Consider the following 17,262-nt stretch of genomic DNA (forward strand, 5'->3'; position numbering starts at 1 on the left):
AAACTCCATCTCAAAAAAAACAAAAAAATTATAAATAGCCAGGTGTGGTGGCACATGTGTAATTCCAGCTACTCAGGAGGCTGAGGCACGAGAATCGCTTGAAGTGAGTTTGTGCCACTGCGTTCCGGCCTGGGGAACAGTGATACTCTGTCTTAAAAAAAAAAAAAAAAAAGGCTGGGCTCGGTAGCTACCACCTATAATCCCAGCACTTTGGGGGGCTGAGACAGGCAGATCACCTGACGTCAGGAGTTGGAGACCAGCCTGGCCAGCATGACGAAACCCCATCTCTACTAAAAATATAGAAAATTAGGCAGGTGTGATAGCTTGTGCCTGTAGTCCCAGTAGCTTGTGCCTGTAGTCGCTTGAACCCAGGAGCCGAAATTGTGCCACTGCACTCCAGCCTGGGTGACAGAGAGAGACTCCGTCAAAGAAAAAGAAAAGGCCAGGTGCGGTGGCTCACGCCTGTAATCCCAGCCCTTTGGAAGGCAGAGGTGGGTGGATCATGAGGTCAGGAGTTCGAGACCAGCCTGGCTAACATGGTGAAACACTCCCATCTCTGCTGAAATACAAAAATTAACCGGGCGTGATGGTGCATGTCTGTAGTCCCAGCTACTTGGGAGGCTGAGACCGGAGAATCCCGGGTTCAAGTGATTCTCCTGCCTCAGCCTCCCGAGTAGCTGGAATTACAGGCATGCGCCACCATGCCCAGCTCATTTTGTTTTGTTTTGTTTTTGTTTTTGTTTTTGTTTTTTAGTAGAGATGGGGTTTCTCCGTGTTGGTCAGGCTGATCTTGAACTGTCGACCTCAGGTCATCTGCCTGCCTCGGCCTCCCAAAGTGCTGGGATTACAGGCGTGAGCCACTGCTCCTGGCCTGTTTGTTCTTATAAAATGATGTGCTTTTGATTAAGAAGGAGTTAAGATGTTATTTAAGAGAATTTTTTTTTTTTTTTTTTTTTTTTTTTTTTGAGACGGAGTCTCGCTCTGTCGCCCAGGCTGGAGTGCAGTGGCCGGATCTCAGCTCACTGCAAGCTCCGCCTCCCGGGTTTACGCCATTCTCCTGCCTCAGCCTCCCGAGTAGCTGGGACTACAGGCGCCCGCCACCTCGCCCGGCTAGTTTTTTGTATTTTTTAGTAGAGACGAGGTTTCACCGGGTTAGCCAGGATGGTCTCGATCTTCTGACCTCGTGATCCACCCGTCTCGGCCTCCCAAAGTGCTGGGATTACAGGCTTGAGCCACCGCGCCCGGCTATTTAAGAGAATATTTTAAGTTATTATATTAGCTCCTCCCTGACCCATGGACCTATTCCTGGTTAACCTTCTTCGTGAGGTGGTGGTTCTTCCTTGTTTCCTCTAGCCCTTTGCAGTCCTGTAACAAACTGGACCTGTGATGGTCTCAGGACATGTGAATGACAGCAGAGCCAGTAGGTTCCCTTAGAAAAAGAAGGAATCCTTCCTGTTTATTTAGAAAGTTCAGATGCTGGGATTTTTCCAGAATACATGCTTTTCTAAGGTGTATACACATTACTTCCTGCTAAAGAGAAGAGTGGGAAGATTTTCATAGCACAGATCTGGGTAACTTTTGGTCCTCCCAGGGAGAGAATAAGTAAGATTTTACCATATTTCAGTTTGGTTCACTCTCAGGGATGACTGGGATTTTTCTGTTTTGACACCAGGCCAGAAACTTTATGACTGGTAACATTGTTTTCACTTCTTAAAGTCCCTACTTGAAAGAGTACCCCCCATGCCCCCCACCCCCATTAGAACTGCAATTAACAAATTATCAGATTAAACTGAGACTTTGGACCTCCTCTCCTCCCTCAGAAATTGAATCAACACTTTGGGAGGCCGAGACGGGTGGATCACGAGGTCAGGAGATCGAGACCATCCTGGCTGACACGGTGAAACCCCGTCTCTACTAAAAAATACAAAAAAAACTAGCCGGGCGAGGTGGCGGGCGCCTGTAGTCCCAGCTACTTGGGAGGCTGAGGCAGGAGAATGGCGTGAACCCGGTTGGCGGAGCTTGCAGTGAGCTGAGATCTGGCCACTGCACTCCAGCCTGGGCCTCAGAGCGAGACTCCGTCTCAAAAAAAAAAAAAAAAAAAAAAGAAATTGAATCAAAAGACTACTTGAAATGGTAACAAGGAACTATTACTGGTGGTCCTGTTGTTAATGTTTAGCTGGTAAGTGCTGCCCATTCATCAAGTGGTCTTTCTTGCGGTTAAGAAGTGAAAACAATGCCAATGGAGAATTTTCTTTAGTTCATGCCTGTGGCATAGATAGACAAGATCTAAAAGTTTCTCATGCCCATTACAAAAGTTCCTGTTATTTGGATTTTTCATAAATGACCCATAGAATGATATTTTAAAAGATGTGAATATAGTTGTAATAATAATGTACACCCTGCATCCTGAGATCCAGACAAGTTTTGTCTAATACCAGTGAATGTTGATGTCAATCAGTAACTTTTCTGGCCTTTTTACAATTGAGGAGTAAAATAGGAAGAAAAAAAATGGAGTGGATAGAGGGGGAAACCCAAAGAAATGTTTGACTTTAACCCCACCCAAAGGTCGGCTGATGCCTCTAGGGTATGTTATGATTCGCTGGAGCCGATTCTGATCTGAGCTCATGAGGGGTCTGTAACCATTTGGCTTCCGTGGATGGCTTCAATTCAGCAAACATTTTCATAAGAAATAGTCCCTATCTTCTAGGATAGTATAATCTTATTGGGGAGAATCTAAATGGATAATTTCAACACGCCTGATTAGAACTGCAATTAAGGAGCACTCCTGGAAGCAGGAGTTTAGGAGTGCTGTAACTTTGTATTTACTTCCTATTTCTTTCTTTAACGCATTATGTACTTGTATCCTCTATGGGCATTTACATAAATGCAAAGACTTGTAATTATTATTGGCCACATTGATGTTAAGTTGGAAATATTTTTATTACCAGAAGAGAAACTAGTATCTGTTCCAGATAGAACCCCCTTAGTTCTTGGGCTGCAGTATTTTGGAGACCATTCTGAATAGTTGTCTTCAAGGTGGTCATGGTCAAGACAGACTTTATACTCATAAATTTTGAAGTGTTTTTCTCAATTATCCTTTTATCCCTCCCTCTAACTACAGAACCATGAAACATGCTTTTGTTGCTGTTGTTTCCCTTACGAAGTATTGCCTGTAAAATCAAAATAGTTTTTAGTAAGCAGTTAAATTATAACTCCAGCAGTTTTTCTTTAAGGGATCTGTTTCCTTCTAAGTTAAATGTGCCGGGCTATCCTCTAATGCCCTCTAGGTTTTCTGATTCTGATGCTAATATGGTATTCTGGGAAATATCTGTCCAAATTATTCTTCCTCCTGATCTCTGAATTCCTGCTATCGAGGTCAGTCACTTCACACACTACCATGATGACAACTTTACCAAGCCAGATGCTTAGTCAGAGCTTTCCAAGACCCAGCTTTGGTTTTATCAGCAAAATCCATCCTTCCCACCCCCTATACACACGTCAGTTTGAGGCTCCTCACTACCACAAAACAAAACAAAAAACACCGCATCTGTGGGTTGGGTTTTAGTTAACTGGTCTATCTGGCATTACTTTGCTCTCAAGGCCAGTTTTGTGTGTGAAGGACTGGTATACTGCCGATGGAGCTGGAGTTACAAGTGAATGCTTTATATTGGACCCACCCTGAGAAAGCGAGTCTGTGCAGAGTGGTTAAGATGGGGAGTATGACCTGAACCTCATACTTTATTCATCCCGTTATTCTTTACTGTTCTTTTTGGCAAGTAACTATATATATATTTTTTTTTTTCTGGAGACAGAGTTTCGCTGTTGTTGTCCAGACTGGAGTGCAATGGCACGATCTCGGCTCACCACAACCTCCACCTCCCAGGTTCAAGCAATTCTCCTGCCTCAGCCTCCCAGGTAGCTGGGATTACAGGCATGAGCCACCACACCCAGCTAATTTTGTATTTTTAGTAGAGACGGGGTTTCTCCATGTTGGTCAAGCTGGTCTCGAACTCCCGACCTCAGGTAATCTGCCTGGCTCAGCCTCCCAAAGTGCTGGGATTACAGGCATGAGCCACTGTGCCCAACCGGGTTCTTTATATTCATACACAGAGTGTATGCACAGAAGATAAGTCTGGAGAGGTTCAGTGTTAAGAAAAATCATCCAGAACTTGGAAATAAGGCAGAAGGATGACTAGATACCGTTTTATTGTCCTATTGGAGCATCATCTATCAGGCTCACCCAAGGATTATTAAACTACTAGGACATGATTCTCAAAGTCTACTCCCCAAACCATCAGCATCACTTAAGAACTTGTTAGAAATGCCACTTCTCAGGCCCCACCCAAGACCTACTGAATAGCAAACTCAGAGGTGAGGCCCAGCAATCTGTTTTAATAAGTCCTCCAGCTGCTTCTGATATAGCCAGTTTGAAAACTACCCTAGAGGAATGTAGCTTTTTTTTACTTGCTGTTTATCATTAGTTAGGGCTTAGGCTTTGTGAAGTTACATGTAAATTGTAGATTTTTGCCTGTAAAAGATACAGATCATGTCTGTCAAATAGGAATATTAACCCAGTTTTACTGTCCCATAGATGTTAACTAGTTTTGTCCTTAACTTAGCAGACTTCTTTAAGAAACAAGGGGTGCTATATATGGCCTAGGCTAGACTAGACTCTTGGGCTCAAGCGATCCTCCCATCCCAGCCTCCCAAATAGCTAGGACCACAGGCACACACCACCACACCTAGCTAATTTTTAAATATTCTGTAGAGACAGGATCTCACTGTGTTGCCCAAGCTGGTCTGGAACTCCTGGCGTCAAGCCATCCTCCTGCCTCAGTTTCCTGAGTAGCTGGGGACTACAGAGGTGCATGCCACTGTGCCTGGCTCTTAGCAGGCATTTTAGCATGCCTCTTTTCCTCAGATTCTCTTTTGAATTAGCACTACTTCCTGCTTGCTCCCTTATTAATAAGTTAAATATATCCTAACACATGTATACTCTATATATGTGTGAAAGACATGTTTCTATTTTTTAAAAAAATACTATACTTTGAAAACAGCAATGAAAATAGCCATTTTCCATGGGGTAGAAAGGGTTCTGACTTTTTCTTTTAAAAGTTCTATATTGTTTATTTTATTTGAAAGTTTTAAAGCACTTTCATTTTCTTAAAGAAATAAAAATAAGTAAATAAGTCAGTTTCTCCCCAAAAGTCTGAAGTGTATAAGACTAGAGTAACAGTTCTATTTGTTGAGAATGTAAGCGATATTGAGAAAATGGTAGGATTGTAAACCTGCTTCTCATCTTGTGACATTTGGCTATTATTGCCTAAGACACCGGTACTCAGAGCCAACTGTATAGTATGCAGATCAGGACCAAAAGGCTTTAGGAGGACCTGAAATGCATTTTTTTTTTTTTATTTTTTGGATAGGGACTTATCTGAACCTAAACTTCCAAGGACAAGGGATTAACTCTTCTTTCATTAAATAACCCTTTAGGTTGGATTTCTTGATTACTCAGAACATGGAATTTGCTTTTTTTTTTTTTCTTTTCTTTTTTAGTTTTCAGGTAGCACCTAGAACAGTTTCTGGCTCAGTGTAATAAGCATTATGCATTAGCTTCAACTACCATTATTATTATTCATCTGTAAAATGGGACTAGTAATAATATCTGCATTTTAAGGTTATAATGATTAAATTAGATAATAAATATAAAATTCGTAGTACTCAGTAGTTAGCACATAATAGGCCATCAAACAGTATATTTATAACACCTTAACAATAAACTAATACTAAAAAATGATCATACCATGGAGATACAAAAATATTTTTTAGACTGGGCATGGTAGCTCACGCCTGTAATCCCAGCACTTTGGGGGGTCAAGGTGGGCGGATCACCTGAGGTCAAGAGTTCGAGACCAGCCTGACCAACATGGAGAAACCCCGTCTCTACTAAAAATACAAAATTAGCTGCTTGGTGGTGCATGCTTGTAATCCCAGCTACTAGGGAGGCTGAGGCAGGAGAATCACTTGAACCTGGGAGGCAGAGGCTGCAGTGAGCCGAGATTGCGCCATTTCACTCTAGCCTGGGCAACAAGAGTGAAACTCCATCTCAAAAAGTATATACATATATTTTTAAATCATGCATAAAATACAGGCATCCCCAATTAAAACAGGTGATTGTTTTATCTTGTTATCAAATAGTTGAGCTGCTCTATTTAGTCCTGGGTTCTGTGAAATAGAAACTACAATTGTGGGAAAGTGGTGTAGAAATCAAACTAGGATTTGGAACTGCTTCACTGTTTAACCAGCTTCTTTGCAAAGGTAAACAAGAATGCCGTGTAATTCTACCACTTTCACATGTGAAATTTTCTTCTGATTTCATAGGAACCTTGGGAAACATCTGAACTGATTAGCAGTTTTAGGGAATGTTAGTTCTGTTGTATAGGGTATCTATCTGATTATCCAGTTTCCCACAACTGCCTTTTGGGCTCATGCTTTGTTTTGAAATTTGTTCCATTGATCATATCTGCTGTGCGATTTAGGAGGCCTTTGGTGTGTTTGGGGAATGAAGCCCATGAGGATGACTCCTGGCTCTAGGGGAAGAGACTCAAGTAACATGTTCATCTATGCTTGATGTGGGCACATTTGGTCCTGTGGTGCTTGATGGGAACGACACCCTTCCTTTCTTCACTGTTGTGCAGTAATGGCACTTAGACTGAATTTAGAAGCCCAGTGTCCTCATTATTTTGAAGGCAGGCCAAGAAATGTCCTAATGAGTATAAAACCTTCATTTTATAAGTGTTCTTGCAGGAGGAGTATTTATTTCATCATATGTCACCATAGTGGTTATGTGCCTTTTTAACTATCGATGTCAGCTATTCCCAGAGTACTCCATGTTGTTCAAGATTTCCAATTACTCAAGTGCTAGTGTGGCAGATCTGTGTGTTTTAATAAAAATGTATTAAACCTATGTGCTGTAACTGTTAACTGCTGTTTGAAATGAATTACATGCACATAGGGGCAGTTCTTCAAAGTCAAGACTTGACATTTTATCTCCGGCTACTCCATATAAAAGTTATTATTGGCCTGGCATGGTGGCTCATGCCTGTAATCCCTGCACTTTGGGAGGCCGAAGCAGGCGGGTCACCCGAGATCAGGAGTTCGAGACCAGCCTGGCCAACATGGTGAAACCTCATCTCTACTAATAATACAAAAATTAACCAGGCGTGGTGGCACACACCTCTAACTCCAGCTACTTGGGAGGCTGAGCCAGGAGAATCGCTTGAACCTGGGAGGTGGAAGTTGCAGTGAGCCGAGATTGTGCCATTGCACTCCAGCCTGGGGTACAAGAGCGAGACTCCGTCTCAAAAAAAAAAAAAAAAAAAAATGTTTTTGTTAATAATGTATGGCCATGGTTTTCTTTTTTGTTTGTTTGTTTTTTCCTTGAGACTGAGTTTCACTCTTGTTGCCCAGGCTGGAGTGCAGTGGTGCAATCTTGGCTCACGGCAACCTCCGCCTCCCGGGTTCAAGCGATTCTCCTGCCTCAGCCTCCCAAGTAGCTGGGATTATAGGTGTGCATCATCATGCCTGGCTAATTTTTTGTATTTTTAGTAGAGATGGGGCTTCACCATATTGGCCAGGCTGCTCTCAAGCTCCTGACCTCAGGTGATCACCAGCCTCGGCCTCCCAAAGTGCTAGAATTATAGACATGATCCACCATGCCCGCCCGGCCGTGTGTTTTTAAAGAAAGTTTATAGGCACTCTTTTTTTTTTTTTTTTTCTGATGGAGTCTCGCTCTGCCATCCAGGCTGGAGTGCAGTGGCGCAATCTGGGCCCACTGCAAGCTCCGCCTCCCAGGTTCAAGCGATTCTCCTGCCTCAGCCTCCCAAGTAGCTGGACTACAGGTGCCCACCACCATGCTTGCCTAATTTTTTGTATTTTTAGTAGAGACAGAGCTTCACCGTATTAGCCAGGATGGTCTCGATCTCCTGACCTCGTGATCTGCCCGCTTTGGCCTCCCAAAGTGCTAGGATTACAGGCGTGAGCCACTGTGCCCAGCTTTGCACTCTTTAAATGGCTTGCTTTTCCTGGAACTTAAAAAAAAATGAATAAAGTTATGTAATTTGAATATGGCTTTTCGTGTTTTTTTTGGAAGTTCTAGTAGAGACTTACTGTTTGTTTTCCAGAACTCCACTTTGGCTAAAGAGAATGTTATTCTTTGATATAGAAATTACCAAAGTTGTGGCTCACGCCTGTAATCCTAGCACGTTGGGAGGCCGAGGCGGGCAGATTGCTTGAGTCCAGGAGTTTGAGACGAGCCTATGCAACATGGTGAAACACCATCTCTACTAAAATCACAAAAAACTAGCCTGCTGTGATGGCACGTGCCTGTAGTCCCAGCTACTTGGGAAGCTGAGGTGGGAGAATCACCTGAGCTCAAGAAGTCGGAGTTGCAGTTAGCTGAAATCAGTCACACCACTGCACTCCGGACTGTAGCCTGGGCAACCGGAGTTAGACTCTGTCCCAAAAAGAAAAAGAAATTGCCAAAATTCATGCATCCCTATAATCTCTGACCATGTGTACTGGCGCACGATCTGGGCTCACTGCAACCTCCACCTCCTGGGTTCAAGCGATTCTTCTGCCACAGCATCCCGAGTAACTGGGACCACAGGCACACACCACACACCTGGCTAATGTTTGTATTTTTAGTAGAGACATGGTTTTGCCATGTTGCCCAGGCTGGTTTCAAACTCCTGGCCTCAAGTGATCCACTTGCCTCAACCTCCCAAAGTGCGAGGATTACAGACTTGAGCCATCACATCCCACCTGATCTCACCATAAATTCATTTGATTTGTAGACTTTGCATTAAGATCATCGAGAGGGAATTAAGGACCATCTGCTTTAAACAAATTCAAAGTATGAAATACGAGCCAGGCATGGTGGTACACTCCTATAGTCCCAGCTGCTCAGGAGGCTGAGGCAAGAGGACTGCTTGAGCTCAGGAGTTAAAGACCAGACTGGGCAACATAGCAAGACCCCACCTCAAAATATATATATATATACACACACACACACACACACACACACACACATGAAATACTTAGATTTTTAGAAATAATGGAAGTAGGAGTTCTTTATAAAGGCTTCACAATATCAAATCTTTTTTTTTTTTTTTTTTTTTTTTTTTTGAGACGGAGTCTCGCTCTGTCGCCCAGGCTGGAGTGCAGTGGCCGGATCTCAGGTCACTGCAAGCTCCGCCTCCCGGGTTCCGGTCATTCTCCTGCCTCAGCCTCCCGAGTAGCTGGGACTACAGGCGCCCGCCACCTCGCCCGGCTAGTTTTTTGTATTTTTTAGTAGAGACGGGGTTTCACCCTGTTAGCCAGGATGGTCTCGATCTCCTGACCTCGTGATCCGCCCGCCTCGGCCTCCCAAAGTGCTGGGATTACAGGCTTGAGCCACCGCGCCCGGCCAACACAATATCAATTCTTAAAGTAGCAATAATTTAAAAGTATCCAATTTGCAATAAATATGCTGCCAAATATTTTATGGGTAATCAGGGTCACATAAAATATGAAATGCCTGGGCTGGGCACGGTGGCTAACGCCTGTAATCTCAGCACTTTGGGAGGCTGAGGCGGGCGGATCACAAGGTCAGGAGATCGAGACCATCCTGGCTAACAGTGAAACCCCACCTCTACTAAAAATACCAAAAAAAAAAAAAAAAAAAAAAAAAAAAAAAAATAGCTTGGGCCTGGTGGTGGGCGCCTGTAGTCCCAGCTGCTCTTGGGAGGCTGAGGCAGGAGAATTGCTTGAACCTAGGAGGTGGAGCTTGCAGTGAGCTGAGATCGCGCCACTGCACTCCAGCCTAGGCGACAGCAGAGTGAGACTCCGTCTCAAAAAAAAACAAAAAAACAAAAACTGATACACCTGTATCCTTGACTTCTGGTTGCTGACCTCACTGTATAAAAGCTGTATGTTGATCTCTGGCCCCTCATTTGTTCTTGTATGGTAAGTTTTTTTCCAGTTCACCCACAAATTGAGGTGGGGGTATACAATTGATTTAATTTTCCCCTACTTAGTTGAGATAATTAAGATGCTGAAATTGAGGTATTTAACTAAGATGCTTCTACACTTTGTGACATAAAACAGGCCGTGGAGATAAATTATAGATGGAGGAGTTCTCCCTCTTCGTGGGATAAAAAGTAGAGGGAAAAATTTTGCCTTTCTGAAAGGTCAAGATACCTGAGGCATCGTTTTGGAAAGCCTTTACGTAAGATAATCGTAGAGGATCTCTTATATTGATTTATCATTATCACTGGCCTCAGCTTACCTTTCCCTGGAGAGTTCAGAGAATAAGTAAATGGTCCTATATTAGAGGTGGAGTGTGTTCCAGAGCGTTGTAGAGAAAAAGAGGTTCTAGGAATAGCCTTCTGTTTAATTTATTTCTCTCTGACTAGATCTTTGGCTTTACTGGATTAAGATTTAAGAAAGAACTTCTTCAGCTTTGAAACACTAGACCTTTTAAGGCATCAGACTTGTTTGTGGCAACTATTCAGAAGAAATGTATCTGTATGCATGAAGTGCAGCATGATATATTCTGACTTTAAAGCTCATTCTTTTAAAAGAATAGCTGGGTGAGGTGGCTCATGCCTGTAATTCCAGCACTTTGCGAGGTGGCAGCGGTGGGAGAATTACTCAAGATTAAGACCAGTCTGGGCAACATGGAGAGACCCCCATCTCTACAAAAAAAAAAAAAAATTAGCTGGACATGGTGGCCTGTGACTGTAGTCTTAGCTGCTTATGAGGCTGAGGTAGAAGGATCCCTTGCACCCAGGAAGTCAGAGGTGCAGTGAGCCATGATCAATCACACCACTGCACTCCAGCCTGGGCGCCAGAGTGAGACCTCATCTCAAAAAAATAAAATTAAAAATTAAAATCTGGAATAAATGGATTAGAATCCTGGCTCTTCACTTATTATTTCTATGACCTTGGGCAAGTTATTTAAAGAGTTGTGTCCTCAGGTTTCTTATCTGTAAAACAGGAAAAACTAGGAGTTTTAGAAGGATTAAATTAATTATTACATGCAAAGCACATAAAAAGCTGCGTAGTAATTGGGCCAGGCGTGCTGGCTCACAACTGTCATCCTAGCACTTTAGGAGGCCAAGGCCGGTGGATTGCCTGAGCTCAGGAGTTTGAGACCAGCCTAGGCAACACGGTGAAACCCTGTTTCTACTAAAATACAAAAAATTAGCTGGGCATGGCAGCGTGTGTCTGTAATCCCAGCTACTTGGGAGGCTGAGACAGGAGAATCATTTGAACCTGGGAGGCGGCAGGGTTTGCAGTGAGCTGAGATTGTGCCATTGCACTCCAGCCTGGGTGACAGAGCAACACTCTGTCTCAAAAAAAAAAAAAACTGTGTAGTACATAATAGATGTAGATGCTCAATAAATATTAGTCATTACTATCAGTAGCAGTAGTAAGAGTTATAGTAACAATAATTGTCATTTCTCTTGGAGTTAAGTTATTCATCTATCCCTACTACTTTCCCATACTCCCCAGACATAGGCACGCTGTTGACAAAGTTAAAACCTTCTTCTAAAACAGCGCTGTTCGATAGAACTTTCTGCAATGATAGAAATGTCCTACATCTGTGCTCTTCAGTTTGATAACCATGGGCAATATGTGGCCAATGGTGACTTTGTTGGGCAGTACAGATCTAAAGTGTAGTCTTTCCTCTAGTTTCATTATATATGCTATGTTTTATGAATACTTTTTAAAATTCTATGAATATGTCTCCCTTTAAAAATATAGATATATATATATATATATTTTGAGACAGAGTCTTGCTCTTTCACCCAGGCTGGAGTGCAGTGGTGCAATCTCAACTCACTGCAACCTCCACCTCCTAGTTTCAAGCAATTCTCGTGCCTCAGCCTCCTGAGTAGCTGGAATTACAAGCGTGGGCTACCACGCCTGGCTAACTTTTTATATTTTTAGTAGAGACGGGATCTCACCATGTTGACCAGGCTGGTCTCAAACTTCTGACCTTAAGAGATCTGCCTGCCTTGCCCTCCCCAAGTGCTGGAATTATAGGTGTGACCCACTGCGCCTGGCAAGAGATATATATTCTTATACTGCATTTAAAATTTCTTTAAGCTCAGTATCTCAAATCCAAATCCACATTCTAGCCTAGAAAGTTTACATTACTACTTTGCCGAAGCCTGTGATGTGTTTATTTGTTTATTCTTTTTTCTAACTGTTTCATAATACTGATGATTTCCAAGTTAGAGGCAAGAACTTAGAAACTTTGTCTGGTATTTCACAAATTATTTTAGAGCAACAGTTGTGTTTTAACTAGACTATTATATTACTTAGGCTTTCTAATTGGACTAGGAGATAGATCCCCTTGGGGAGGTAAACGTTTTTGACCAGGAACAATAAGGCTATATGAAGGACAACAGCCTCCTTAGGCACTATTCTTGTGGGATTTGGGGGTAGAGAATACCTCAGCACTTCAGATTGATGTGATAACTCTTCCTAGAGAAGTTTTCTGGCTGGGTGAGGTGGGTAATGCCTATAGTCCCAGCACTTTGGGAGGCTGAGGCGGGAGGATCGCTTGCGGCCAGGAGTTTGAGGCCAGCCTGAGCAACATAGCAAGACCTGATCACTACAAAAAATTTTAAAAATTAACTGGATATGATATTACGTGCCTGTAGTCTCACCTACTCAAAAGGCTGAGGCGAGAGGATTGCTTCAGCCTAGGGAAGTCGAGGCTGCAGTGAGCCATGATCGTATTACTGCACTCTAGTCTGGGTGACAAAGCTAGACCCTGTCTCAAAATAAATAATAAATAATTAAAGACTCATTTCTACAGTCAGATCCTGTGGTCTGGATTAGTGTCGGTTTTATTTAGGAAAGTATTCAAAATAGCTGACATGGACAGGCACAGTGGCTCACACCTGTATTCCTAACACTTTGAAAGGCCAAGGCAGCAGGATTGCTTGAACCCAGGAGTTCGAGACCAGCCTGGGTAACATAGGGAAGCCCCGTCACTACAAAAAAAATCAGTCGGGCATGGTGGTGCTTGTCTGTATTCTGAGCTATTTGGGAGGTTAAAGTGGGAGGATCCCTTGAACCCAGGAGGTCGAGGCTGCAGTGAACCATAATTGTGCCACTGCACTCCAGCCTGGGCAACAGCAAGACCCTGTCTCAAAGAAAAGGAAAAAGAAACTAAAAATAGCTGATGCCAAATGGTGTTCTTAGATGCTCACCCCGTACTCTTGAGGACTGGTGCCTTCTCAGTAAATCGTATTGTTCCCCTAAGTGAGATCACAAGAAAGACAGTCCTCTGCTCTGCCTTCTGAACCTTGAGACTTTGTAAATGACACCATTAAAGCAATCTGAGCAGGGCTTTTCAGTGTTCCCATAACGTGCTACTGAAAGAGGAAGCAAAGCTCTCCACCTAGATTGGAGCATCTCCACTGCTGTCAGGTAAGTGTAGTGTTGGGATTCCTTCTGCTTAAGATCTCCTTGAAAAATGAATCCTGTAGTTTTAACCAAAAAGAAAAAAAAAAAAGATTTTTTAAAAAAAGCATTCTCGGCCAGGTGTGGTGGCTCACGCCTCTAATCCCAGCACTTTGGGAGGCCAAGGTGGGTGGATCACCTGAGGTCAGGAGTTTGAGACCAGCCTAGCCAACATGGTGAAACCCTGGTCTCAACTAAAAATGCAAAAATTAACTGGGCATGATGGCAGATGCCTGTAATCTCAGCTACTCGGGAGGCTGAGGCAGGAAAATCACTTGAACCCAGGAGGTGGAGGTTGCAGTGAGCCAAGATCGCATCATTGCACTCCAGCCTGGGCGACAAAGTGAGACTGTTTCCAAAGGGGAAAAAAAAAAGTATTCTGGTATTTACTGACACCTGGATACTAGGACAAGTTACTTTCGTCTTGAGCAAACTAAAGGTGATATGTAGAGTGAGGGATGGGGAGAAATAGCAATTGTTATTTCAAAGACAATAGATTTTGAAAAATTATGCTCCTGTAAGACATTTGTTATCTCTCAAGTTTTCCAGCATAAACCAAACTTTGTTGTTTTCAGAATTTGGTCAGTGTAGCCCAGAGGTCCAGCCTAGATGGTGTTTGGTGTAAGACTCATGGTTTCATTGGAATTCCTTCACACCAAGCCTTGAAAGTTTGCCCCATTTGTGCTAGGCTGAGGCTGTCTGGTTATGTGAAGCCCATAGCTAGGGGCCTAGAGGTCCCTATGTTAACATTTGACTCACAGGACAAATAAGAACTGTGTTCTGCCTCCTTTTTTACCTGTGTTTTGTAACAAGTTATTTTTAAGTTGCATCCAGGCATCCAGCCTCTATATATACTTCTCCCTGATCCTCTACCTTCTTTCTTTTCTTTGTGACCTCTGTTAAGGGGATGGGAAGAGGTGCTCATTTGTTGAGCACTTTCTATGTGCCAGGCATTATGTTAGGTGCTTTGAATATACTATTTAATACTCAAAACAGCCTTATGAGATAGGTACTGTCATCCCTAATTTTAGGTGAGCAAATTATAAACATAAGAGAGGCTAAGTAACTTTCCTCTAATTCAGATTTCTCTGTGTTAATAATAAAAGACATGTGAATTAGTGATGATTTTCTCTCAGACTCTCAAATCCAGTTTTCTTTCCACCTTTCCTCTGTGCTTTGTAGTATTAGTTCCCCTTTTGTTACTTTTCCAGGGAAAGGTGATCTAACTACGGATTTTTGTGAGATCCTGATTTTTGTGTTACTGACCCGGATTTTTGTGTTACTGACTTTCCCTAGGGTCCTATCCTTCCCCCAAAGCTGGAGCAACTCTGGTCGTGTACAAGGACTTGCTAGTGCTGTTTGGTGGCTGGACGCGGCCAAGCCCTTATCCCCTACACCAGCCAGAGAGATTCTTTGATGAAATACACACTTACTCACCCTCTAAAAATTGGTAAGTCACAAAGATAAACTCTTTAAATCTGGAAAAAGAGACCTTAAATCAGTGGATTCTTTGGTTTTTTTTGAGTCAAGAGTCCCTTTGAGAATTAGATGGAAAGCTGTGGACTCTTTTCCCAGGAAGGGGAAAAATGTACATATACACAGATTTTACCAACAGTTTCAGAGAGTTTACAGGACTCCCTTAGAACTCTGCATTTAGAACCTTTATTCTAAAGAGAAAAAATAGAAGAGATTTATTCCTCTTTCAAGAAAAATGAATGAGCCAGTTGAAGAACAGTGAGCTCTTCAGCTTTGACTGCTAACACTCCAGGAGTGTTGTAGATCCAGATGATTCTTTACTCCTAACTGTGTCTCCAAGACTTACTCTGAATTGTTTATCAAACATATATTTCTTAATGACAGCAACTGCTGTTTCTTGTAATGGAATACTTAGTACATGGCGCTTGTTAGCTGTTACTGATCAGGACCATAGGGAGAGGTAGCAGGTGGCAGGTGGTGCTCTGTCAGCAAACCATGATCTTGTCTCGTCATCGTTTTCTCATCTCTCTCCCTCCAGACTATTTACATTCAGAACTTGAAAGTGAAGATAAGTTTAAGCAAACTTACAGGAAAGGCATAAATACCTTATGCCATCCTCTACTTATTATCCCAACAAATCTCTGCTGAAGGTGATAGGATTATCATTTTAAATGGAGGCCTACTTTCTATTTTTAAATAAAGCGTGTGGTGCTGACTTCTTGGCTTCCTTCTGTCTTTTTACATTAGGTGGAACTGCATTGTGACAACCCATGGGCCACCTCCCATGGCTGGCCACTCCTCCTGTGTAATAGATGATAAAATGATTGTCTTTGGTGGCTCTTTAGGATCCCGGCAAATGTAAGTACATTTGGTTTGCTCCATATGAACCTGAAGGTAAATACTCCTGGGAATAACAGGCTTAAAAAGTGAATTAGGGACCAGGTGCCTAATTCACACCTGTAATCCCAGCATTTGGGGAGGCCAAGGTGGGTGGATCACCTGAGGTCAGGAGTTCATGACCAGCATGGCAAACATGGTGAAGCCCCATCTCTACTAAAAATAGAAAAATTAGCCGGGCGTGATGGCACACACCTGTAGTCCCAGTTACTCAGAGGCTATGGCAGGAGAATCGCTTGAACCTGGGAAGTGGTGGTTACAGTGAGCCAGGATCGTGCCATTGCCTGAGCAACAGATCGAGACTTTCAAGAAAAAAAAAAAAAAAAAAAGTGAATTAGGGTCAGTATTCCTGGGCATGGCTCTAATTAATTGAATTAGTTATCTCATCCTAGCATTCTGTTTTCTGATCCCTTAATCACAGACCAATAAGTTAAAAAATTTGCTCTGTAAAATCATAGTTACATAGAATCTCATTGACACGTGGTTCTGTTCAGTAGGATCAAATTCATGGAACCTCCACCTTGCCTGCTGTACTGTGCCTACAGAAGTCCAACTTCTGAGAAACAGATTGCTTTACTTATTCTACTTTATTACTCAGCTCTTTCACTTTTGGGCTTTAGAGGAGGAGAGGGGGAGATTTACAGGACAAGTGGAAATGGCAGGCCCTCCAAATGTGATAGGTTGGTTGAGCCACATGTAAAGGGCATGAAAAGAAAGAAAGAAGGAAAGAAAATAAAAAAAAAAAAAACGGGATGGGTTGTGGATTGGGTAGGAGCAGGAAACCTATGTCAGGCGTGACACTTCTGTGATGTCATTCTCCCTACCTCCTGTCCTCTCCACTTCTGGCCATACTGGACAGCTCAAGCCATAGTCAGGAGCCAGAACATTCTATCTGTATCACTGTCTGATTCAGCAGTAGCAGCAGTCGTGGTCATTTCCCCTGTGCTCTGAAGTAGAAGTTGATGAGCTGTCAGCAGCAAGAGCATCCCACCCCTGTCCTCCCTTAGGGCATTTCCATCTTCATATTTTAAAACAATTATGGAGAGAGATGATAGGGGCCACTCTCCCAGTGAGACAGTTTAGGATTTCAGATGTTGGAACTATTATTTCTGTATTTTTGTGGGTGAATCCATGACCTTAAGTGACCATAAAAGAGAGACTGCCATCCAGGAGTCTATCCTCGTCATGTTGGTCCCTTGAGGGTTAGAGATGCCAGTTTGTCCTTGATAAAACTGCAGCTTTCATCAGTCATTGTGAAATTACTTTTTGTAGCCAGAATCGATAAAGCTTTTAACTCCTGGACCATGATGAAGCTGCCTTTTGAATCATTTTTTCTCTTCTTTGTGGTTTTTGCTTTTGAAAACTGTA

General features: G+C 42.8%; 1 protein-coding gene across 2 annotated transcripts in view; it reads left to right on the top strand.

Moving 5' to 3' along the window:
• The window catches only part of FBXO42 (F-box protein 42), a 90,406-nt gene that overhangs the window by 65,394 nt on the left and 7,750 nt on the right, over window positions 1-17,262 (top strand). For both annotated transcript variants that reach the window (XM_007980371.3, XM_007980372.3), the window contains 2 exons: window positions 14,818-14,971; window positions 15,745-15,855. In XM_007980371.3, coding sequence (XP_007978562.2) covers window positions 14,818-14,971; window positions 15,745-15,855 — 265 coding nt within the window. The remainder of the gene's footprint in view (window positions 1-14,817; window positions 14,972-15,744; window positions 15,856-17,262) is intronic.

The sequence above is a fragment of the Chlorocebus sabaeus genome, chromosome 20 (assembly GCF_047675955.1).
Source record: "Chlorocebus sabaeus isolate Y175 chromosome 20, mChlSab1.0.hap1, whole genome shotgun sequence".
NCBI lineage: Eukaryota > Metazoa > Chordata > Mammalia > Primates > Cercopithecidae > Chlorocebus > Chlorocebus sabaeus.